Source organism: Tauraco erythrolophus, chromosome 6, assembly GCF_009769465.1.
Source record: "Tauraco erythrolophus isolate bTauEry1 chromosome 6, bTauEry1.pri, whole genome shotgun sequence".
In the NCBI taxonomy this organism is placed as follows: Eukaryota; Metazoa; Chordata; class Aves; order Musophagiformes; family Musophagidae; genus Tauraco; species Tauraco erythrolophus.
This window is the reverse complement of record NC_141470.1, coordinates 50173924-50198814: the sequence shown is the minus strand read 5'-3', so window position 1 is coordinate 50198814 and position 24891 is coordinate 50173924. Positions and strand designations below refer to the sequence as shown.

The window sequence follows — 24891 nt, the reverse complement described above, 5'->3', positions numbered from 1 at the left end:
GAAGGACTGAGCAAAGGTGGCAGTGGTGTGATGTAACAATACCCATGGTTGAGATTTTCTTATATTATGTGTGTCCCACAGGTTGCCATAGAGAAAGGGGATTAAGAGAGAGAACGGGAAAGGATGAGAAGGCAACAAAGTGGGGGAAAATGGAAGTTGAGCCAGCTGGAAGGGTTCTGACAACTCACACAGCTGGGAAATCCTATTGCCACCGATTCCGTGAGGAACTGCTAAAAGCAGCAATTTTGCAAACTGGAGAGCGCCTGTAGGCCATAGCAAGTCCCTGACGGAGGCTGTCAGTAATTTCTGTGCAGTTCCGGGCCGTTACCACCCCCGGTGGCGGCACGGAGCCCGGAGCGCTGCGGGGCCTGTAGCCCACAGCAGTGGCCCCCTCAGCCTCCGGGCCTTTGTCTAACCACCGCTGAGGGGAGGCGCTGGCGCTCCCCGGGCCGGACGGGGCTGCAGACCCCCTCTTGTGGGCCGGGAAGAGCCATTCCTGCCCTGAAGGAGGCAGCTGCGGGCGGTTCTCCATTGCTGAGGAGCAAGCAGCTCCCAGGGGCTGAGGTGAGCTAACGCCCCACAGCCTAGCGCCGCCCGCGCTCGGCAGCACGGGGCCGCTCGGCCCCAGCCGTCTCATCCCTGCGAGCCCGCGCTCGGCCCTCGCCCGGCCGCCGGGGCCCGTCCCCTCGGCGCCGACGGCCTGAGGCGACACCGCCTCGCCGCCACCCGCGTCGCGAGCGCCATGGCGTCACGCGCCGAGAGGGGCGGGGCTCCGGCGCCGCCGCCCGCGGCTACGCAGAGACTTCCGCCTCGGTAGGCCCGGCCGCGAGGGAGGTAGAGCCCAACCTTGCGCAGCTACTTCCGCCTCGGTAGGTGTCATGGCGGCGGGGCGGGCGCCTCACGTGACGAGGCGCGGTCTCGCGCGCAGCTCTCGCGGTGCCGCGCCGCCCCTTCCTCCCTCCTCCCCCCCCGCCCGCGTCCCCCTCGCGCCCTGGCCGCTCGCGCAGCTGCTCGGCTCTCGCTATATAAAGGGGCGAAGCGGGCAGAGCGGGCGGCTGGCGGCGGCGGCTGCAGCCCCAGGGCCGCCGAACCAGGCCGGGCCAGGCCGCGGGGCTGCCCGTGAGCCGGGGCGGGACGCGCGGGCTCTGGGGGGACGCAGCCGGGCAGGTTTATTGTTTTAGGGGCGACTCCCCCCGCCCCCGCGGTTGGGGGCGTCCCGGGGGGCTCGGGACATGGCGAGCTCGACTAACACAAACCCCGTGGTAAGGACCGGGTCGGGGGGCGAGGGGGGCCCCGGGGGCAGCGCGGGCGGAGGGGGCCGGCGGGGCCCGCCGCCCCCTCCCCCGCACTCCCTTCCCTCCCGCCGCCCGCCTCGAGCGGTCCCGGCCCCGGCCCCCTCCCGCCGGCGGGAAGGGGCGGCGGGGGGCGCGGGGCAGCCTCGCCCCCGCGGCGGGGAGCCAACTTGTGGCGCCCGGCGCTGGCCTCCTCGGCGGCGGGGAAGAGAGCGGAGCCGGGGCGGCGGGAGCGGGGCGGCGGGGGCGCGGGGCGGCGGCCCGGGGGCGGCGGGTCTGCCCGGCGGGCGGCGGAGCCCGGCGGGGGAGGCCGGGGCCGCGCAGCCGCCCGCGGGCTAGGGGTCTGGCGGGGAGGGGAAGGGAAGGGCTGGCGGGCGGGGGGCGCCGCCGGAGGGAGCCGCCCGGGGAAGGGGCGAGAGCCGGAGCGAGCGGCGGGGGAGCGCGGGCGCTGCCGCCCGCCCCGCCGCTGCTGTCCCGGGGCGAGGGGAAGCGGCGCCCGAGCCAGGTTTCGGTTTGTGGTGTCGGTGGCGGCGAAGCCCGCCCGGGCTCTGCTGGAGCCATTTTATGTTGCTTTATACGAAGGAGACGATGGTTGAAAAGCACTTATCCCAGCCCCGCCGGGCCAAAGCCCTCAACTTCTCTCCGGCGAGCAAGGCAGTATTTATTTTAAAAAGAGAGAGCGGAAAAAAAAAAAAAAACCCACAAAAAACCCCCCAGCGTCTCCCCGCTGTCCCCTTCTCGCGCTTTCTGCACCGTGGCGGGTGGTTCGCTGCTGCACTTGTACTCACGGAGGTTTGCCACAAGCAGTCACACAAATCTGCGCAGCCACCGAGCCCCCCCGGCCGCCGCTCTCCGCTCCGCTCCCCCTGGCGCGCCCCCCGGCCGCGACCCCCGCCCCGAAACGCTGGCGGAGACAAACCCGGCGTCCCGGCGGCGGGCTCGGCCCCCTTGTTTGTGGTTCTCAGATCCATCATGGCTTCCCCTGCCTTTCTGCCTCCCTGCTCCTTGTGTTCCTCCTCCCTGTGGCTGCCCTGTTTATATAGAGCTATTGCCGCTCTCTAATATAGACTCTGCGAGGATGGGAAGGTGCTTTCCAGCCCCACGTCACCGCCTCTCCATTTAAACACCACATCAGCCTTTAAATAGGGAGCGAGCCGCGGAGCGCGGGCTGGGAGGTGCGTGCGGCCGCGGCGGGGAGAAGGGCGGCTTGTCCCTCGGATCGTAACGGGGCTTTCGCCGGCTTTCCCGGCCCTCCGCGCCGCCCGTCCCCGTCGCCACCGGCCTGCGGAGCGGTGGTGCTTTCCGCCGGCGGGGGCGGGGGGGTGTCTCCTCGCCGGGGTAAATGCGCTTTCCCTTGCTTTTACGCATTGCACAAAGACGGTTTTCATCCTTTCCTGCCTTTGAAACGGTTTACCTTTTTCTTCCTTTTTTTTTGCCCCCCCCTCTTTTTTTTTTTTTTTTTTTTTTTTTTTTTTTTTTTTTTTTTTGCCCATCGCATGCAGCAAACGCGTGTTCCTGTGTTCCCATAAGCTCTTCGGAGTAGTTTTTCTGCTGGGTGGGGAAAGCAGAGTTTGAATGGTTCTTACCCGGTACATCAAGAAGAGATGTACTTACTTCACGGCGCTTTGCCAAGGTCTTACTACAGCTGTTGCTCTAAAAGTTAATATTAAAGCTTTGTCTACGAGTAATGGGCCGCAGATACTACTCAATGATTTTTGTGCGTTTCTGGTCACTAAAATATACAAATATTTTACTACCGTCCAGGCGGAGCAAAGGTTTCTGAATTTTCACTAATATTTGGTTTAATTACCGTATTGGTATACTGCAAAGCAGTACGCAAAAGCGAATGTAAAGTGTCCAAACTTTCCTTCCCAAATCTGAAATTTTTCAGACCCGCCTGGTCTTTGCTTTGATGTTTTGTCAGGTTTTGTATCAGAAAATTTTACGAAAGTAGTCAGCCATTATATGCAGGGTATGTAGGATGCGTATCGAATGTGTGTGATCTGAATCCATTAGTTGTCTTTCAGTTTATGAACTTCTGGCTTTATATTTTGATTGCAAGAGAAGGATCTATTTCTGTATAGTAAATTAGAGGTTTTACTTCTCTTTTTCAACTAAGTTAGTACTGAAGAGCAAAATATGTATATAGAGAGAATAATCTCCAGAGTACTTGCAAATGTCTTTGATTCAACAGTTTACTAAGACTTGCTTTCACTTGGCTGTGTTTCTGTACCAGCGTGACTTCTGTAAAGTTCTTTTGGAAGGTGTTTGTGTTTGAATATTGTGTTTAGAATAACAAGCCAAACTTAAAATGAGCCTGTTTCAAATAGGTATGCTTTAGGCTAATTTTCAGTGAAGTAAAACCTTGCAATAGCGTATGGTCAACTTTGTCAGTCAGGTCCCGTTCAGTAGCAAGGATTGTGATGCTTACCCTAGGGTTACCAAAGAGGAATGGGAGCATTTTGGAATAGCTGCAACCAGGTGATAACTTCAGGAAGTTAGACTTTGAGCCTAATGTGTCAATAGTATCACGTCAGCATCTGATCAAATCTGAATCGCTACAAATGTGTTCTTCCTAATAAAGGACAAATGTAAGACTTTAGTTATATGCTGTATAAGATTTTTGTGGGTGACAAAGGTAATTTATCTGTAAAAGTCCATGACAAAAACTCAAATTTTAGTGCTTACAATGTAGATTATATGTTACTTCTTTTAACACACCTTTGATGCAATTGTGACTGAAACTAGCTATCTTCCCAGTGTGCTCTCTAGCTGTCGTATAGCTAGCTTCCAGCTGTAACTGCACAGACAGGAGAGAGATTAGCAACATTTCAGGGATAACTGTGAAAACAACCAGGAATAAACTTCTGTCAAATGCGCAAAGTGTGTCGGGGTATATCTCTCCATAATGTGTTGGTTATTGGAAACCCAAACTGCTGAAATTCCAAGTGTTGGTTGTGATAATAATTACAAAGAGGTGCAGTTTTTGTGTCCTTGAAACTGAAGGAATGTAAGAAGTGTAAGCCCCCAAAGGCATGTGGTGTTTCTTAAAATAGCTTGCTGGTTGCTCCTTAGATTTGAAGTGTGTTTGCATGTGTGTGTAGCAGTCTCACCATACTCGGAGTTTTCTTTACAAGATGCACAGAGAAAGTGAAATATAATAGTTTCCTTATGTTCCCAGAGGGGGAAGTACTAGATTCCAAATCTTTTCTATGTGTTTGTGGTTGTATCTAATAAATCAGGAATTTTAATTGTTGTCTTTAATCTATAGTAAGTGTTTGAAATAGTGTTTATTGAAGAGTGATTTGAGTATTTTGCTCTTAAAAGAACTTGAAGTTTATAGCAATGTACTCTTTATGAGGGAAGCACTTTAATATAAACCAGATGAAAGCATGATTATTTTAATAGCAATCTTTAAAGCTTCCATTATGTTCTCATTGCTTTCTCTGACTGAATGCGGAAATTTATTGGAAAGCTTAACTCACCTGCTATCCCATCTTTAGACTTGTTCAGTAATTGTATTCTCATGTTTATTTTCTGAGTAAGCAGTGTATGAAAATAATTTTGTCATTCAACTCCAGGGTCTTAGGTAGTTTGTATAAACAACTTGAGCATCATATAAATAACACTTAAAGCCAACACTTAGTGTATATCTAAAACAATGCAGTGTACTTCCTTTTAAAGACTAAGGCTGAAGGCTACTTTGTAATTTTACTTGCTGGATTTGCCTCTGTTGGGGTAGGAAAAGTGTTCTATGATATTCTTCAAAATTCCACTATGGGTCACTCTTGAAGGCATTGTTGCTCCCTCAGTGGAAGGCGTAGCATCTGCTTGGGCTGCATGTTCAGTAGGAGTGAACACAAGAGAATGTTTTGAACCGGACAGAATTTTTCTGAGTATATGTAAACATGGGTGAAATCAGACACTCTTTCAGTATAAGCGTGCAAATACTTTCTGTTTCTTCTCTTCCAATCATACAGCCATCAGGGTATCGTACATTGTGATACCGCACGATTAGAACAGCGTCCAAAAATTCTGACGTATCTCTAGATCGAGTGCACTGTGCGGCTTATGCAGAGGGATAGATGCAAACGTACAAACTGCTCGTGGGTTTGTTAACCTGCATTGCACTAGGCTCACTGCACCCCTGTGGTGCTCTTGGCTTTTGGGGGGCTTAGCCTGCTTGCTTGGGCTGTGGAATGTTGTGCAGAAGGATGCTGTGTCAATGGCAGAGTGAATGTCTGTGCTTTTAACCTGCCTTCCTGCTCTCTTGCTAAGCTAATGCTGGACACTGGAAACCAGTATCCTGCTCTTGGAAATTTTTTCCCGTACTACACAGAGGAAAAAATGAAACATTTCCAAGCAGACTGTTGGGCTGTAGGGTCAGTTTGTTGTACCTGAATGTTGATATTTTTTCTCAGGACTTTATAGACTGAGAAGGCAAAAATGCCTGACTGGAGATAGAAGGAGTTAACTGGTGGTGGAAAATATTAGGGCCTGTTTGTGTAAAATCTGTTTTATTAGAAAAGTGGACCTAATAGATGATTTAAGAGGAGGAGAGTTTAAGGAGAAAATGCAGTCTCCTTCCTGCAGGAATTTTGATTTCAATTTCAGACATACAGGTAGTTCTCTAAGTAAAGTAACTCACATGCCTGAGGTTAAGTATGTTTATTTGCAGAATGTGGTTTTGGCGTTAAAACCCAGATGCTTTTAATACAATAAGGAACAATATACGGAATAGGTTAAGTAGCATTTCTGTGCTAGTTGAATCGTATAAGCTTTATGCAATTTGTTTAATTATGGAAATATTAGGACTTAATGTTATTAAGTAGAATGTCTTGTCGCATCTGCTATGAATTAAATCTAAGTGGAAGAGCAATCCTATTAATGATGCTTGGTATTTCTAAGTAACTCGCTACGCAGATTTAAAATACTAGTGCTCAAGAGTAGTGTGGCTCTGAAAGCCTGTTTTGGATGTCTCTATAAGCACAATTAATGCTCTGCTTGAATCTTGGATATGTGAGCATGCAGTATTGTTTTGAAAGAAAAAAATCTGCAAGTAGTCTGGACTGTTTTGATTCTTTTGGAGAAGTTAAGTTTTGGACAATAGGTGCTATAAACCCGTAGTTTTCAAGGACGGCAAACTTATCCTGATACTTGAGGCTAGAAATTATTTTTTATTGAGACACGAGTAACAAGAGGATGAATCTTAACATTTCAGCTACTTGATTTACAGCAGCATGTTTTAAAGCTGAAAAGTGGCAAATTGATGAAATGTAAAATGAATTAAAAATAGGGTGCAGATAGCATGCCATTTGCCAAAATATTGACGTGTGGTCAATAACACAGATTGGTATGTTGGTTTTTGTTGGGGTTTTTCTTGCTTTTTTTTTTCTTCTTTTTTCCCCTTTTTGTTGTTGTTGTTTTCTTACCAAGAAAACAATGAAGCAAAATTAATTGAATATGCCCCAATGCGGAGCTTTTTTTAAACACTAAGGATGCAATGCACTAAGCAGTCATCAGACAGCTTAGTTCTTAGTTCCAGGCTTCCAAATAGGTTCTTTTCCCACCTTTTAACAGCAATGCATTTCTGTAAGGTTTGTTGTGGGTTTGGTTTGGTTTGGTTTTGTTTTTCTAAACATTTAAAACCAAAGATATTCAAGTTCTTTTTGTGCTTATTGGCCACTCAGCTTTTTCCTGGGCTAGTAAATCATGTGCTACTATTCCTCCTCCATTTTTCCATAACATAGGCATAACAATTCCATAACACATGTGCAATATAATCTTTAGCATATCTGTAACAAATTCAGCACTTCTGAGATGCATTAAGCAACTGCATATGCATAAAATAACTATTTCAAGTGCATGCAGTAAATTTGTGTAGTTCCAGCACTGCTGGACTAGCTGCATGTGCTTGGTGCAGGTTTTCTGCATTTGTAGTGGAGGCACAGTCCTCCTGGGGTGCCAAACCCACTGCACGAGCACAGAATGATTATTTTGCATATATGCAACATATCTGATGTGTGTAGCGTCATTTGGGATTTGTTGCTTAAGGAAGTTGCAGAACCAGGTAGAGGAAGATGTCAGCTTACAGAAAGTTGTAGCTACTTTCAGATCAGTTTAAAAATGATCTACCCTCAGCGCAAGGAACAGCCATCATCAATGACGTGGATACAGTTCACAGGCTGCAGATTGATCAATCCTAATTTAGCGCTCGTAGTGCTATCTTGCAATTAGATAGCAGATATCTAAACCCAACCAAAACACCACTGAGTTCACACGTATGTAGAGAGGTCCAAGCTGTACTGTTTAAAAGGCATAGCACGTGCATAGTACGATTATCCTGTGGTCCTATGAATTAAATTTTGTGCCTTAATTGATAAGGTTAAGTATTTATATTCTCATTTTAAAATTGTACTTGCATTTTAAAATTCACAAAATGGTTGAGGTTGGAAGGGGCCTCTGGGAGGTCATCTTGCAACCCCCCTGCACAAGCAGGGCCACCTAGGGCTGGTTGCCCAGGACCACGTCCAGATGGCTTTTGAGTATCTCCAGGGATGGAAACTCCACAACTTCTTTTGGCAACCTAAAGTGAATTGTCAATTCACTTTATCAGTGACAGTTTAGGCATGAAATCAGCATAATAGAATAATAATGTATTTGTAGTATTTCCCCTTGAAATATTTATAATGTAAAAACATAAGTACTGATTGAAAACAGAAGTCTGTCTAGCCTGATATCCTGTCTTCAAAAGTTTCTGTAAACAGATGTATAAGGAAGAACAGGACATTCACATGAATGCATCCAGTTTTCTGAGCCCTCAGTGTTTTTCAGCTCGAGGTCACTCTGAGCCATATTTGGTTCCTGTTGAACTAGCAAGCACTAAGAAGTTTCTCCGTATTTATCTAATGTCCTTTTGAACTTTTAGTGTTCTTTGACATGAATATTTGCACACATGCAAATAATTTTGCATATTCAATATGTACGTTGGCAAGCAGGAGACAAATTTACTGAATGAACAATCTCCTTTTCTCTGTTTTGATTTACACTCCTCATGACTTGAAAGCTCTTGTGCCTTAGTTAAGTCACAAAAGGTAGTGAACGGTTCCTTTTCCACCTCTTTTGAGCTGTTCTTGCTGATTTGTACCTCCTTGGCTATTTTAGTCACTTGGAAACATGCAGTGTATTCTATAATGCAGTTTTCAGAGGTTTTTTGTGGGGGACATCTTATTTTGATGTTGAAGTGATAAATTTATTTCAGAACAACGCTGACTAGTTGTTTTTTTTTTTAAAGCCTAAATTGTACAGGTCTGTAATTGAAGATGTCATCAATGATGTCAGAGAAGTTTTTCTGGATGAAGGAGTGGATGAACAAGTGCTTATGGAACTCAAAACAGTAAGTTGCAACTTTTAAAATTTTTTTTTTTGGTAGATCGATAACAGCAGTTGAGTTTTGGATCTGCTTACTGTTGTACACAGGAAAGTACTAATATTTAATTAGCTAAACATCACATTAATCTGCACATCTGTAGCCCCATATCATTTGAATTACACTGCTGTATAGAGAGATCTGCTCACCTTGTTTAATTTCCCTAATCTCACGTCAAACTTGCCATAAACTAACAGCAGGCATCCAAATTCACAGTGTTATTTCAGTCCCCAAAACATTTTCTCTTTTTAAAAAAGAGCGAGAATGTATTTGTTTGAGGCAGACAATTTTTAAGGTTTCTCTGCAGGAAAAATAAGACGTTTGCTCTGCTTAATGCTTGTGTCCTTCTGAAGAAGGGAGGTTGCATTGTTGGATACATTGTCAGATTTTTATATGCATGGTTGTGGTTTGCAGAAGTATTGTTTTGGGGGAGTGTTAAGTAAGAAATTACACTGTGCATCACCCTTTTCTGAGGCTCTCAGATTCAGAGTTGTTTTACATACAGTGGGTTTGAACTGTTACCAACCGTCTGAAGGAAAGGCAGGATATTGACCCGAGCTCTAATGGGTCTCCTATGGCTTTATTTGAATTCTTCCTGAGTAAAAGCAGCCCTTTAAAAGCAAAGAAAAAAGAAGAGGTGGGGAAGAAATAAAGTAAAAGGAAACTGGGAAAGTAGGTGCCTGTTTACCTTAACTGTTGAATAAGGACTTCTTCAGAAAGCAAGGTGTCCCACACTCAATAATTTCGAAGTATTAAAAAATGGGTGGAGTGGGAAAGGAATTTTGAGTTTGGCTAGACAGAAACAGGTGAAGACTTTTCCGTGAAACCATTAGACTGAGCACTGTAAGAAAAGCACCTTGGTGTTTGTGTCACAGATGTGTTCTGCAAATGATATCAGAAAAGATTGAATGAGGGGAGATACAAGAGGGAAAATGAAGCATTGAAGAGGAAGGCTTAGTGAGCCCTAAGCAGGGTTTGAAATCAAGAGTCCTGGGTGCCTGTAGTCTTTTTGACTCTGATGTATTACAGAATACTTGTGCTGCTGTTGTTTTGCAAGAGCTTCTTGTTTTGCATTTGTGACTTTTCTTGAGAGACATGTCAGGCTGACATCAAGAACTGAAGGGCTGGAGAAGCTGAATATGATATTGTGGTAGAAACTGTTTAAATGCTTGTACAGAGGCATTATCTTAGGTATACTGATAGTTTCTGTTGAAGTGTTATGAGGCAGGAGTCTTCAAGCAACTCTTGTTGAGGAGTTCCAAGAAGAAATGACTTGAGAAAAGCTATAATAAAGAATTATTTTGTGATTAAAGAGGTAAGAAGGAAAGAAAGTAGAGAAGTGAAAACTTGAAGGCTAGTTTAAAGTTATCAGTTTATCTCTATTTATGCTTCTATTAGGGTTGTTACGAATCTTCCACACTTGGAAGAAAGAAAATTATTAAAGCTTAAGCTTAGACTGACAATTCTTAAGGGATATTTAATTACTCTTCTTAAAACATTACCTCTGTGGAGTTATCTCTTCAGTTTGTATTTGCCTAAGGGCTTTTTGGCTAAGTAGACTCTGTAAGATAAACAGTGAAAATAAATACCATTTTGGAGTACTGTCTTTATATTGTTATAAATCCTGTTGAGTAAAAATCGTACACAGAGATTTCTCTTTCCTTTTTCAAACTAGCTGTGGGAGAACAAGCTGATGCAGTCCAAGGCTGTAGATGGCTTCCATTCAGAAGAGCAGCAACTTTTGTTGCAGGTGCAACAGCAGCAACAGCAGCAGCAGCAACAGCAGCATCACCACCATCACCATCACACACAACCACAGCCGCAGCAGACTGTGCAGCAGCAGTCTCAGCCACAACAGGTCCTTATTCCAGCGTCTCAGCAAGGTCAGACTTAGTCTCTAATCTCTCTGGCAGAAGACTCAAGTTAGACCAACTCCTCAGCATATTCTAAATCTAGGGCAGGATGTTTATCTGATGGATAACTTTTTGTCTTTCTGTTACACTTTGTGTCTACTTGCCTCTCTGTAATGGTTCAAGAGAGCTGTCTTAGCAAAAAAATATCTTGGTATTTGTGTTAGTCATATTTTTCAGAAGATTTTGGAAAAGCTGAATTATTCTCTTGGTCTTGGACTACGTAACTTATGTTTTCAGAATAGAAAAAAGAAACCTGACTTTCAGAGTCTGTCAAAAATCCATCAGCAGCTCTGTAATTTCAAGCCAATATAAATATACAGTAGTCATGAGGTAGTAATGTCATTAGGAGCAAATTAATTTAAAGATATAGTATTGTTTAGCTTAGGTGGATTCTAGGACATGAAAAATACTTGTATAACAGTCTATGTAGGAAATGGGTTTTCATGTTAGAACAAGTTTCAAGTGAAAAGCATAATGGCCGGGTATTTTTGTGGTCTTAAAAGAATTTGTATAGGTATGGATGTTCAAGGTATATTTTAGCTAGCCATACAGTTTTGTTTCTTGTAATTGTTGTCTTGTGTGTTCTCCATTAATAACTTCAGGGAAATATTTTCACCAATTACAATTTCATTTGAAAACTAAGATAAATACTACTGGATTTTACTGCATATATGCTATGTAAAGAAATCTGTCGCCTGTGAAATGCTTGAGTTGAGTTTTCAGTGTTCTGTTAAAGTTGTGACATAAAATATTTATCTGTGGTAGTTAGTCACAGACTTCAGTCTTTTTATCAGATTTCATAGATCAGAACCTATGTTGTCATAGGCACGAAAGATAGCTGTGAGTTGATTTCCACCACATCCCCTCCCCCCCCCAAAAAAAAACCCAAACTCAACCACCATATGCTCAAACCAGGAGAGAACTAGTGTGACAAGAACCTGTTGTTGAGGTGCAACCACCATATATTCAAAACAGAAGAGAACTAGTGTGACAACCTGTTGCTGGGGCTTTTTTTCCTTGCTGTGGGGTTGTATTTCATTTTTTGGTGGTATTATTTCTTTTTTTTTTTTTTTCCTTCTTATAGTACTTTGTATTTTGGCTGGACATAAGTCAGTTTCAACTGTTGGGATAAAATTCATTTTGAGATTAAGACCTCTAAATACACATGGCTTCAAATGATCCGGGTGTCTCAGCTTAAGCTACAGTCAGCAGAACCTGGAATGTCTACTCACCAAGACCTCTAGTGGCTTCTTAGCTGAATAGCTGTGACTCTGCTGACCAGGTTTCCTTCCACTAATATGGAAGTCCCTCTCCTCCCGTTTGCGTCTTAGGGTACAATAAGATCCTGCCTATAGTAATACACTTAAAACTGATTTATTGTTGCCTAATGTTGTGGCTTATGTCCAAATGACAGTGTGGAGGCTAAATGAAATTAGGATATGAAAGCACTTAAATCACAGACATGCAGTTTTATGAAGTACTTTATTTCCCTGTTCTGTGGGGGAGATGAGGTAGTAGTTCCTTGCACAACCTGGTACAGCCCCAGAGAGCGATCAGGACGATCAGCATGGTGATTCCTGCTGTTCTGTTTGTGGTTGTGGCACAGGGTCACAAGATTTTTTGAGCTCTTTTGCCCTCCCTGGGTTCCCTGAAAGTTGGAGTGATAGCCTGAGATCTTTGTGCAAGGTTGTGGGGCTTTCCTCCCCAGAATCTTTTCCAGAAACTCTCAGTTATCCCCAGTATTCTTAAGTGTCCTTGGTTGTAGGATTGGATGGAGAGTACTTTGTTGATTATTAGTTTGTTCAGTTTGCTTTGTCGTTTTCCGATATACTGTCACCAATATTAGCGCTGGCAACCTGTGTGTTCCATAGACTTGGACACTTCTGCACTTCTAGATGATCAACAGGTTGTTTGTGTAGTTTAGCCATCTATTTCCTTTAGCACACCAAAACTATGTTGTTGTTTGGGACAGGTGATTGATCGTATTTCATTTGCTTTTGCTACATTAGAAAGACAGTGAAGATCATGAGCTTATGCTAACAGCCATGCTGACTAGACGTAACTGAAGCGAACTGCTGCATTCCATTAACATACTTGTCATCTTGCAACAATCCTTGCTTAAATCTGTTTTAAGAGTTAACTGCTGTCAGTTGATGGTTTTGGAAAACTCTGATACTGGACATTAAGTTTATCAACACTTTACTAATACCTTTAGTTTCAGAAATGTATTTTAAATCTTGCTTTACCTAGGGTCAGAACAGGTAACTGAAGCCCTTGAGATAAGATCCGTGAAGCCCAAATAGCCGTATCACCTCACAGAGCTGCTGTTGGTACATCGTACAGAGAGAACAGCTTAGTAAGATCAGAGACTGCTCACTGTATGGTTTTGTTTTGAAGCTCAGCTGACGTTTGGGTGATGTTCTTTCTAAGCTGTTCTGGCTTGGATGTTATTTTGAGCAGACTGCATAGTTTTCATGAAATGCTATTGTTTTGTTTCTAGCACCTCAGCAGCAGGTTATTGTGCCAGATTCCAAGCTGATACCGCACATGAATGCGTCGGGCATGGTAAGAAATGCAGAAGTTTATACATGCGTACACTGTCATTGTGTAAGTTGTTTTGATTTGTTTGTAAACACAAATCTGGTATTAGTCATCAGATGCTTAAAAGTAATTTAGGACACAGTAGTAAAGCTGTCTGCCATCTTTCTGAGTTTTGTTGCTGCGCACTGACAGTCTAGGAACAGTGATCTAGGACTTCAGTTTTGATAACAAATCTAGGACTTACCTTGATCCTCTGCTCTAAATGTGTTTAACCAAAACCGTTTTTTAATCTGAAATTGGAGTCCTGTTGGTACGAATCTGCATGACGATGTGCTTGTTATATACCAACACAGCATTATTAACTGATGCAAGCATACTGTATTTGCTAGATGCAGGAAAAAACATCAACCACTCTGAAACTTAATAATGAGATATTATTTAGCAATTCACAGCAATCTTTTTCTGGTCACATTAATTTGATTCACTAATTTTATAATAGCATATAAAACTGAGTGTGGTCATTTACCCTTTTCTTGCAGTTTTTATCTCTATAGGTTAGTTTTGGTGGTCTTATCTTGCTTTAAACACCCTGGCCTAATTAAAAAAAAAAAAAAAAAAAAAGGCTTGCAAAGCAATGAAAGCAACAGTCAATACAAGTTAAATATGTGTATTAAGACCAGAATTCATTACAGTCTTACCACTTCTAGGGTAAAGGCAAATGAAACAAAGTTTCATGATTAGTCAAAGCGCAGCGGCTTGCTTAGCCTTCACTTCTCCATTATCTGCTGACCTTATTAGAGGAAGGAACACGAACTTCATTACTCAAATAGCGTGATTTACCAAGAGGCCGAGAGCACATTAACATCTACCTTCTTGTTACATGTTTTACAGCCATTTCAATGTGATTTGTAACTTCGCAAGTCCAACAGTTAAACGTTTATTTTTTTTTTTGTCTCATTCAGTTAGATTTTCTTGATGAGTATTGCAAAAACGAGTTTGCCATGCTTTTAAAATTCTTCTGCTGTCAAAATGTATATGCATTGTACGCTGCAGAAGACTGCTGTTCAGGAAATAGTTACAGAATTGATTTGGAATTACTGTGTGTGTTTACTTTAAACATTTAAGTTGGTATTAAAGAATGAATCTGACAGACTTTAAATATCTTGGAAGGCAGAGAGTAATGAAAGTTTATCCTTCTGCCATTGTCTGGGACGTGAGGATGCAGACAAGCACTTTTCAGTTTTCATGGTGATCTCTAATTTTGGCAGTTGTAACTACTACATCGACTAGCCAATATGAGGCGATCATATTTCTTATAAACAGGAACTATGTACTCCACCCAGTGATAAAGTTTAAATCCTTTAAGTAGCAAAGAGTAATCGGACATGGTTCTTTTATAGTGGAGAAAGGGAGGCTTTTCCATAGGCAGCTGAAGTTAGACCCTTGAAATGGAGACGCCTCTGGAGAAGTCCATCTCTCCCTCTGTGAGTTAAGGACTTAATGCGGATTTTTGTTTGGAGCTCCCATAATTATCTTGGAATTTAGTTTCCTTGTAAATTGAAATTACGAGCCATTGAGAGTCTTTGATTTTCTCTCCGAACCAGCTGTCTCGAGAGAAGAAATTAGTCATTTTGTTAACAGTCAGTACACTGTATGGTGTGTTCACTCAAGAGCTGTGTTATACTGGGCTTGAAATGAAGATCATTTCCAGAATGAAGAAAAGTGCAAACCTGATTACTACTCCTTGTGAAAACAAGACAAGCGAACGTGATCATTGCTTCAGTACCTTATGTTTCTTCAGATTTGTAGGCCTATATCTTTAGCTGCTTTGAAAAAGCGTAAGTAAAATTGCCACATGAGCAATGCGATGTTGTACTCTATTAGTAGATCAGCAGAGAAGGTAGTGAAAGAAAAGAAATCTGCTGGACTTGCAGATAAAGCAAGAGACGACATGGAGCTGTGTTAAGGTGTGATGCTTAGTGATTATTGCTTCAGACTACTTCCTATGAAGGAAGAAAGGAGAAGAATTTTTGTGTGTAGTATAATGTACAGTTGATTAATTCCTGCATTTCAATAGCTGCAGAAACTTATGTGCAAACGTTGTAAACAGCAATAAAAAGTTGCATATTTTCAGGTAGTATGTTGTGAGATCAAACACTGGTAATAACATCTGTGGTTAAAAAGTTTTTCTTGTATTTCAGAGTGCTGCAGCCACTGCAGCTACGTTGGCTCTTCCTGCTGGCGTTACTCCTGTTCAGCAGATACTTACAAATTCAGGTAACTCTGTTAAAATTCAGATTGAACAGTGGTTTTGAGGGTGCTTGGGAGGGAGAAATTCTCTCCCTGCTCTATACTGTTAAGAAGCAGAACCTGGGAATCTACCCTTACAAGGTAGCACAATCTCTTCACTAGACTCCTGGACTCTTTTGCTCACTGTCTTTGCTGGTCTTACAAACCTTGTGGTGCTGACCTAACAGTGGTGTGCATTAGATTCTGTGCAAGTTTTCCCTGCTTTTTAGAGAAGCACATGAAGCAAGAAGACAGGTGTTGCTGTCTGTCCTCTTTGCATATTTCTGAGCTTTGTGATGCACGAGCTGAGCACAGATACTACACTGGTTATAAAAGAGCAAGATCAGTTCATCTGTGACTCCGGATGGGGAATGTCTGAAGGTTTCTCATACCTGCTAAGCACACACAGTGGAATTTCTAATTTTGCTGGCAATGCTGATTTTACTTTAGATTTATCATTTTTAAGTCCTGTCATTCTCTACATTTAGAATATAATTAAATGTTACATTTATGAGCAGCATATCTGATGCTTCATGTACTTTTGTATTATGCTGATTTTTATAAGCTTGATTCTGGATCTATTCTGTGTGGAGAAAGCTCATTTTCTAGAATCAGTTGCTGCTTTTGCCAGAGTAACTCATCTAGCCTGCTCACAATCACCTGGGACTTAACCTCCCTGATTTAAATATTTGAATGTTTAATGGATATACAGTTGAAATAAAATTTAAATGTGTACTGTTCTAGAAATTCAAGTTTTTCCAATTTTTAAGGAAGTACATCTATGTTTGTCATAGCATGGAATATTCAGATTTGTTACTTTTGTTACGGTCCTAATTTTTTTTTTTCTTCATGATAAGAATATTTATAATATGTTTTCTTAAACAAGGGGCTAGTGACTTCTTCCACATACACGGAGTTATTTCATTAAATAGGATTTTGCATTTTGCTGTGGAGGGAGAACAGGAAATAAAATCAGCCTTTGAGGGAAATGTATGAAGTTCAGGATTATCTAATTTAATTTTTTCTCCTCCTCCATCTTTCTGGTTAGAAATGTGAAAAACTAATGTTGGAATATATCTTAGCTCTTACTTTTTGGAGTTGGAGGCCATCTCCAAAGGTGTGTGAGTCTTAGACGTATTTTATGAAGTGAGGAAAGGTATAAAGTTATAAAGCTATAGGATAATAAAATAAAATTGAGTACAGGCATTATGGGAACAGAGAGGAGAGGTGGATAATAAGTGTAAAGATAGATTTTTCAAAAAAGGAACTGCACAATAATCTTGAAAAGAAAGATATGCATAAAGAAATTTCTTGTAATGTGATAGAGGGAAAAGAATGTGAGCAAAGGACATAATCTGACAAGACCCTGGAAACACCACAGTGTTAGCAGTGGATAGAATTTTTGTGCTTTGAATACCTGTGTTCCTATTTTGGTGTATGATCATTTGTCTTTCTATCTGTAAAATCTATCTTTTGAAACGTAAGGTATGTTCATAAGTGGGAGCTAATATTTAAAATACTGTGCTGTGTTAAAGATTAGACTTTGGATGTTAAAGGATTAGAATTTATTTTTGGGTTGCATACCTCAGGATGGTATTTAGATGGTAACCAACCCCATTAGTTCTTTGTTTCTGATACAGCTGTTATAGCATAGTATCTTTTCACTGGTGAAAGTGAAACGTACTCTTCTTTAATTGTCATTGGTATTCTTCTAGGAAACAAGATTCTAAACTGAGATAATTTTAAAAGTGAATTTCTAAATTTTATTAATTTGACATTTATTTTATTACAGGCCAGATCCTCCAAGTAGTTAGAACTGCAAATGGAGCTCAGTATATCATTCAACCACAGCAGTCAGTTGTTCTACAGCAGCAGGTCATACCACAAATGCAGCCCGGTGGAGTACAAGCACCTGTTATACAGCAGGTAAAGAAAAATTTTTGAATAGGTACCCTTGAAAGAAAAAACAGTGTAGCAATTACTAAAGAGGCTTGCGTTTTTGCGGGCAAATTGAAACAGAACACAAAGTCAGAAATGGTGTATTTTGAAAAGAAGAGAGAATTGTGTTAAATGTGTTTTTTAAAAATGAACAATTTTGAAATGTTTTCAGTGTCACATTTATTGTTGCCAAATTCTGACTGCAGTCTAAAATTTCTTTCGTGCATCCCCTGATGTCAATTATATTATGTGCATAATCCTAGTCTGTGTCCTTTTAAAAAGGTGTTTATTGGTTAAAATGATTCTTTGTCACATAACATATAGAAGAAAATATCTGAAACAAACGCCACCCCACCCCCCCGCCTTCGTTATGTTAGTAGAGAATACGGTACGGTTTATGAGGATTTTTGTTCAGCTACAAAGTCACCTGTGTGTCCAGACTGCGTAAGCATTGGGTTTAGCATTGTGTCGTAGTTCTGCAGTTCAAGCATGAATAACAACTTGTAGAGAGTTTAAAATTAGATGTTTTATAGGGAAGGTTATAAAATAATCTTTTACTTGAATTTAAACAGTCCTCCTCTGCTGTGCTTGGAGCTCAGGTGTGGCAATAGTGCTAGTGTTTTAGAATGGAAAGACAATAGGTTTTCTTAGATTCAGCAATGCAAAATGCAGGAAATGAACACCGCGTAGTGAAAGAAGGTATGTTATTGAAGATTAAATTATGTATCTGATATAGGTGGAATATTTGTAACTTTTGTTTCTCTAATTAGTGTAAGTCAGATTGATATGCTTTAATTGTTTTCTGTAAGTGCTGCGGTAGTCTGTTATGTCAGCAGCCACAGTACTTGAAATGATATTCCATCAGGTTTTGGCTCCTATCCCTGGAGGGATTCCTCAGCAGACAGGAGTGATTATTCAGCCTCAGCAGATCCTGTTTACAGGAAATAAGACACAAGTCATACCTACAACAGTGGCTGCCCCTACACCAGCTCAAGCACAGATTCCTGCAGCTGGTCAGCAGCAACCACAGCAACAACAGGCACAACCACAAGCACCACTTGTTCTCCAAGTTGATGGAGCAGGGGACACATCGTCTGAAGAAGAAGAAGATGAGGAAGAAGACTATGATGATGATGAAGAGGAAGACAAAGAAAAAGATGGGGGTGAAGATGGCCAAGTTGAAGAGGTAAACTTTACATATATTTCAGAAGACTGGAGCACGCTTATGTTTAATTTTATTTTTTTTGCAATATTTGAAAGAAAACTATACGCTTCAAATAATACTATATTCCAGTAATTTTGAGAATATAGCTTTTATCCTTGTGCTCCAAGTTATTTATTTCCCATGCTGAAGTTGTGGAAACTGTCTGTATTAGCAAAGCACCTTGAAATGCAACTGGGGAAGGTGTGTGACAGCAAAAACTGTTAGTTGTCATGAATGCCCTTTTAAAAACTTCAGCAATAGTATTTTTGATGTTATGGAGAGGTCAGCCATGGAAATTTTGAAACCTTCATATTCAAACAGAAATAGTCAACTCCACTTGGGACTGAGTGCATGCAAAAGCGAGGCGTTAAGAAGATTGACAAAAAGGAGAGCATGTGTTTAGTTCGCTCAGGAGACCAATAGGTGTGGTCTGACCTGTATCTCACTTAATATTCTGTTGCTTTCTGTTACACTGGAAAAAAGCTGAGAACTTAAATTTGATTATAAATCACCTTCTAGAAACACATCTGACCTCAGTTTAAGGAAATCAGGAGATAGGACCAGGAGTAAATATTCTTTGTAACTTGTTGCAATCTTAAAAACATGTGCTTAATTTAGACCTTGAATTTGCTTGGTTTCGGACTTGAGCCAGTGGTTCTTATTAGGTTTTGGTGTATTGCACCACAAAGCCCCACAAGAATAAGAAATTAAAAAAAAAAAAAGAGGGGAAAGGCTACTACTAAGCTAAAAGTACTGTTGTTTCTGTCTCTGACAGGAAACTTCGTACTCCATAAATCTCTTCCTAATATGCATTTAGAACTGCCGGATCACTTCCACAGTTCTCTGCAGTCGCTTAACTATAGCATTACTTTGGGAGGAACTGGGACCTCTAGTAGGTCTGGGACCTTATCTCACTAGCATCTCCCCTTATCTCACTAGCATCTCCCCTGTTTAGCTGATGTATTTGGGAGTAGATGGGAAGATGAGGATTATACAGAAAACTCTAGAAAAGTTGTTTTGCGTTTATTGGACGTTGTTTTAGCTTTGGAAATGTTTGTTATTTACATGAGATGAAAAAAAACCCTCTGAAAGTCACAGTTTCTATTTTTAATGGCCCGTAGGGAGTGGTGAGACTAATACCACCTTTCCACTCCTTAGATGCTTTAGAAAAATGAAAATCTGCATAATGATAAATTTGTACAGTAAAGGAGCAAGAATGGTTGTGGCGACAAAAGGCTGCAGTACCTGAACACTGCAGTTCCAAGCTAAAATTGATAAGGACATCTCCTTAGGATGGAGGGAAGGGAGGAAGCATATGTACATCAGCCCTGCACTGGGAAACATTATATTCCCCACCTCAAATGCATTTTAGGTCATGTAATTCATAGACAAGACTGTAGCCTCGTGAGCAATCAAAGCAACAGGCCTGATCTTACTAAACAGCATAACTTTTTGCATGTGTTTCTTCCAGGAGCCTCTTAACAGTGAAGATGATGTGAGTGATGAGGAAGGACAAGAACTGTTTGATACGGAAAATGTTGTTGTGTGCCAGTATGATAAGGTAATCTCTGCAGAACAGAATCCAAGAATTCTACTTTTTCTTCTTCCTATCAAGTCATAATTTTTAAGTAATGTCTTTATGACTTTTAAGTACAGGTAGATCTGTAAAGATGCTAACATGAATGGTAATACAGAAATTAACTATTGTTTGTTTGTAAAGCAGGCTTGTGTAACATGTTTGTACTAAACTTGATAATGAGTAAAGCTTAGAAAAATTCAGCTGCATTTTCTTTTTCTTCATCATTTCTTTTTGTGACCTTTAACAAAAGGTCAGTCTTCTGGGCTCAGGAAGTGAGCTGTTGTTAAGTAATTCATACATTTGCTGTGACTGTGAATGGAAGAAGTAGTTGTTGCGATTTAGACTTGTGGAAAACTGTTCCTTGATCACTAAAAACATCTCCTTTTCGTGATAGAATAGTTATCAGTGGAGGAGGTTCTTTCTGTGCTATGCATTCTTTACTGAAATAGCAATGTGGATTGTTTTCGCTTATTTTGCTTTAAATTCCGCTGAACTTTCTTGCCTCCACTATAATAACTCATTTCTTGCATATTTGCCTTGGAATATGCAAGGATTCGCCCATGTCTGGAATTGTTTCAGATGTGTCTAGAGGGTATCAGACACCTTTTTACTGAGGTGGTATGCAGAAAGATTATTCAATGTGGATTCTTTCTTTTCCTATGCTAGATTAATTGGACTACAATGAATAAGGATCCTTTTTAAAGCAGAAAAAAGCTGTAAGCTTGTTGAATAAAAACTCCTACATTGCAAAGAATGGCTTGGTTAGAAAATCTTCAGTTATGCCTAGACTCTGCTTAGACTTGTCGTCAGATTCAACAGAGAATTTAAGATAAAGTGGTATCAGTATCTACATCCCAGCCATCCCTCTCCTTTAGTCTGTAATCCAAAACTGCTAGTTTCGAGGCAGTTTGTGAGGATAGTGAGGGGCCTCCAAATAGCAGTCAGAAAAGCTTTTTGGGAGCTGCTAAAGCCAGGCAACAGGAACTACTCTGAAATCCTCACCCAATTCAGAGTTAAGAATGTGAACCCAGTAGGGAGCTGCGTCCGTTGTTAACCTCTAATGCCATGTGCTCTGAAAGGGCTTCACTTACCAAGCAGCCATTGTTTCAGTTTGTCTCTATAAAACACACAGGATCAGCTCAGTTGTTCTGAGCAGAGTTCCCTCTTGCACAGTGTCTTACATCAGCTGATGGTGGGTGCCTCTGGAACAAGGAGACACAAGGGCAAGCAGGTAGCATTACTCATACAGAGCGTTCTACTGTCCTTCTGTGAGCTGATTCTTGAGAGGCATGCTGGCTTTGTGTCAAATGGGCAGCACAGGATTTTTTCCTTAATTCGTCAGAAATTAATTTGATAATTTTTTGAATCCTTGTAAACTTTTTCTTATGACAAGAGGTTTCATAAATGGATTATGTGATGTGTAGAGAATTACTTAGTTTTTAACCCATTAGTTTCATATGATACCCTCCTAGTTCTTTGTTTAGAAGAGTGTTTCCTCTTTGCTTTCCTGGTGCCTTTTATGATATTGCAGACTGTCATAACCCTTCTCAGTCATCTCTTGGAAGTCAGAGCTATGCTTTGCTTGGTTGTTATTTGTACAACTGTCCAAACATTTGATTATTCTTACTTTCATTCTCCGTATCTGTTTTATTCTTCTGTATCTTATTTGATACAGGTAGATAAGGTTGAGGGAGGATCAGAGCTATTTATGGCACAGGTGAATCTTCATTTTATTGTTTAGCAGTGTTCAGCAGTACTTGTGTGTGCTTTTGACCCCCCTGAACACAGAGCTGATGTTCTCATGGAAAAGTCTTAGAGCATTGGGAGCTCATTCCTGACTTGTAATTGTCAACTCAAACCCATCATTTTTTCTATCCACGTAAGTTGGAATTGTTTTTTCCATTGTTACTGCCTTCATATATGTTAAATGCCATCATTGTTTTATTACACAATGAGTTAGGGCAGTAACGTCGTTCTGCAGCTCTTCAGTAACTGTTCTTTTGTATCATCAGTGACGTTTTGTCATTTTCCAGATGATTAGTGAATTCTTAAACCATGCAGACTCCAGCCAGCACAAATCTCTCTGGAATGATCTCACTGTAAAACCAGTGTTCTTACCCTTGTTTTCCCATCTTTATTCTGTTATTTATTCATCTGAGAACCTTCCTCCTTACCTCATGGCAGCTCATATGCTTCCGATGAGGGATTTTCATTGAATGCTATTTGAAAGGACAAGTAGAATATATATAAGTCAGACCTTTCCTTGTTCACTTATTTGCTGTTGCCACTGACTTTTTAGCTTGAAGCGAGCACAGACAAAACAACAGTATTAATAATTGATTGAGTGCTATGGTCATGTCTGTTCTGGTGTTACTTTACTGCTTGTTTCTACAGCACAAACAGTAGATGATGAGACTTCCTGTCTTTAATGGAAATTGAAAAATTGCAATGGGGTTTCCTTGTTTTTATACCTTTTGTAAAATTTTCTTCACTTTTTTTAGAGAGCTTAATTACATTTTTATGTTTTATCTGCAAAAGTTTATGAAAATCTTTTATCTTTTGGACAGCACTTCAGTGGTCTGAAAGACCTTTGCTTTCTTTGACTGTCTTGTTGACCTGCCGCTTAATTGTACTGATGGTCTTTTTGTCTTTCTGATGTCCTTTTTGATAGGTGGCAGGTATTTATCTGCTCTGTGCTAGCAGTATATGTTTTTTGTTTTGTTAATTTTTTTAAAATAAAATATACCCTTCTACATTTAGACTGAATTTTGTTCGGTTTCCTTTAGTGTAGTATTAAACATAAGAACATAAATTTAATTAAACACTCTTCTAGTGGGTATATTGACTCCTTACTACCCCTGGAAAAACGTTTGTCTTATGTAGTTGCTGTTAATTCTGGTGATATTTTCTAACTTAAGCTCTGCACACTGTCTTGAACCAAGAAAAGGGTTGTGTGTTTTATGAGTTCTTGACTTAGCTTTTTCATGAAGTAGGACTTGACTGTGTAGTATCTAAAAGAGCCTCAGTGCTGCACATAGGTGTTTACTCAGGAGGCATAAAATAATGGAGTCTTACAATACTACACTTATTCCTCGTCCTTGTATCAGTTGCTGTCCCTGGTTTGAAAAATGAAAACAGAAAATACTGCTATATGCATAATTAGTTTTCTTCCTTAGCTAAACGCAGAATTGATTTTTGAGATATTTGTAGTAATTTAGTAATGTATATCTAATAGTTATTTTCATTTTTCTTACTGTTATAATTTACTTTATGCATTATTACCTATTTCTGATGCAGAGTAACAGTTCAACATTTTTCCCTGGTTTTAGATTCACAGAAGTAAAAACAAATGGAAATTTCATCTCAAAGATGGCATCATGAATCTTAACGGAAGAGATTATGTATTTTCCAAAGCCATTGGGGATGCAGAATGGTGAAGTTTTAAAAGACAAAACAAAACAAAAAAACTCCCTGTAAAAGGAAAAATGAAATCAAAAGCAGGAAAGGTTGAGACTTGGACGTATACTCCAATCAAAGTGTGTATCTGCACATCAGAAATAAACAATAAACAAAAGTATTGGAACAAAGGTAAAATGTGGCAACAAAGACACTACTTCAGACGAGCAAGCCATGGACTGTAGCAGCTATAGCATTGTCTGGGAGCTGGTTTTGTGTGTTAGGAATACCTTAATTATCAATTCTACATACAGGTACCTACAGCTGGTATTTAGCATGTAAGGCTTTGTTCCCTCCCCACCCCCCTTGATTTAAGATTTTAAAATACTTCTTCCACTGATTGAAGGAATTCTTCCCTTTGATAGATTATTAATCTGAAAATGCTTATTGTGTGTACAAATCTTTGCTTTGAACACTTCCATTTGGTAGTGAGGATGGTCAGAATGTTACTTAAACTGCGTGCAAGCTTTGTACAGAAGGGTAAGAATTAAGGTGTTAAATTTTAAATAACTTGTATAAGGAAAATATTTTTAATTCTGATATGCTCATTAATTATTATATCTATTTGTTGTTTTCAATTCAGTTCCCCATAAGCAGGTTGTTGTTCCTAGCAGTTACAAAATGGTAAAATGATCCTTTATATTTCAAAATTATTTTAATTTCATGTGATACCTTTTAATTAGGGCTGTATTTTTTAAATACTAAGCACCTGTAGCTCACCCCACAAAAGTCAGATTGCTTAACTTGTTTATTATATTCTTGCTATTTGGTGGTGGCTCAGCATCACTGAACTGAAACGAATAATATAGTTTCCATTGTTTTGTTTGTTTGTTTTTTTTTTTTTTTAAAAAAAGGCTTTGGAGACCTTTTGAACCTCATGTGTAGGTAATGGCATAATAGATGCATTCCTTCATCTGCTTACTACGTATGTAGTCCAGACATCCACAAATAATTCAACAGACCATAAGAATGACTAAATTTTTAATACAGAAAAATCACATAAAAATTCTAACATCCTGGCTGCAACTCTGTTAATCAAAGATCTGCTTAACTAAAAAGTATAGCCATAAGTTAACCTGCAGCAGTTAATCTCTCTAAAGTTTCCAGGTGGCGTGTAATTTCATGAAGAGAGCTGCACAGCTTTAAGAACGCAAATTTTGTCAGAGTATCTTTAGACTGTCTTGGTGCCAGAAAATCAAGCAGTCGGGTGCACTAAACCTTGTGTAGTCACTTTTTCACTTGCCTTTTCC

The 24891-nt window shown here is 40.8% G+C and overlaps 1 protein-coding gene across 2 annotated transcripts; it reads left to right on the top strand.

Annotated features, from left to right (window-relative positions):
- Positions 1-844: 844 nt before the first annotated feature.
- Positions 845-24483, top strand: GTF2A1 (general transcription factor IIA subunit 1). Of its 2 annotated transcripts, none has more exons than XM_086612645.1 (9): positions 845-869; positions 8587-8688; positions 10397-10604; positions 13135-13199; positions 15377-15452; positions 17257-17390; positions 18268-18588; positions 20078-20167; positions 23515-24483. In XM_086612645.1, exons 2-9 carry the CDS (start codon positions 8674-8676, stop codon positions 23620-23622), a joined length of 1017 nt encoding a protein of 338 aa, XP_086468771.1. In that variant the 5' UTR covers positions 845-869; positions 8587-8673; the 3' UTR covers positions 23623-24483. The 2 variants fall into 2 exon arrangements, with proteins under 2 accessions (XP_086468771.1, XP_086468770.1); XM_086612644.1 differs by lacking the exon at positions 845-869 and adding an exon at positions 1156-1262.
- The last annotated feature ends 408 nt before the right edge of the window (positions 24484-24891 follow it).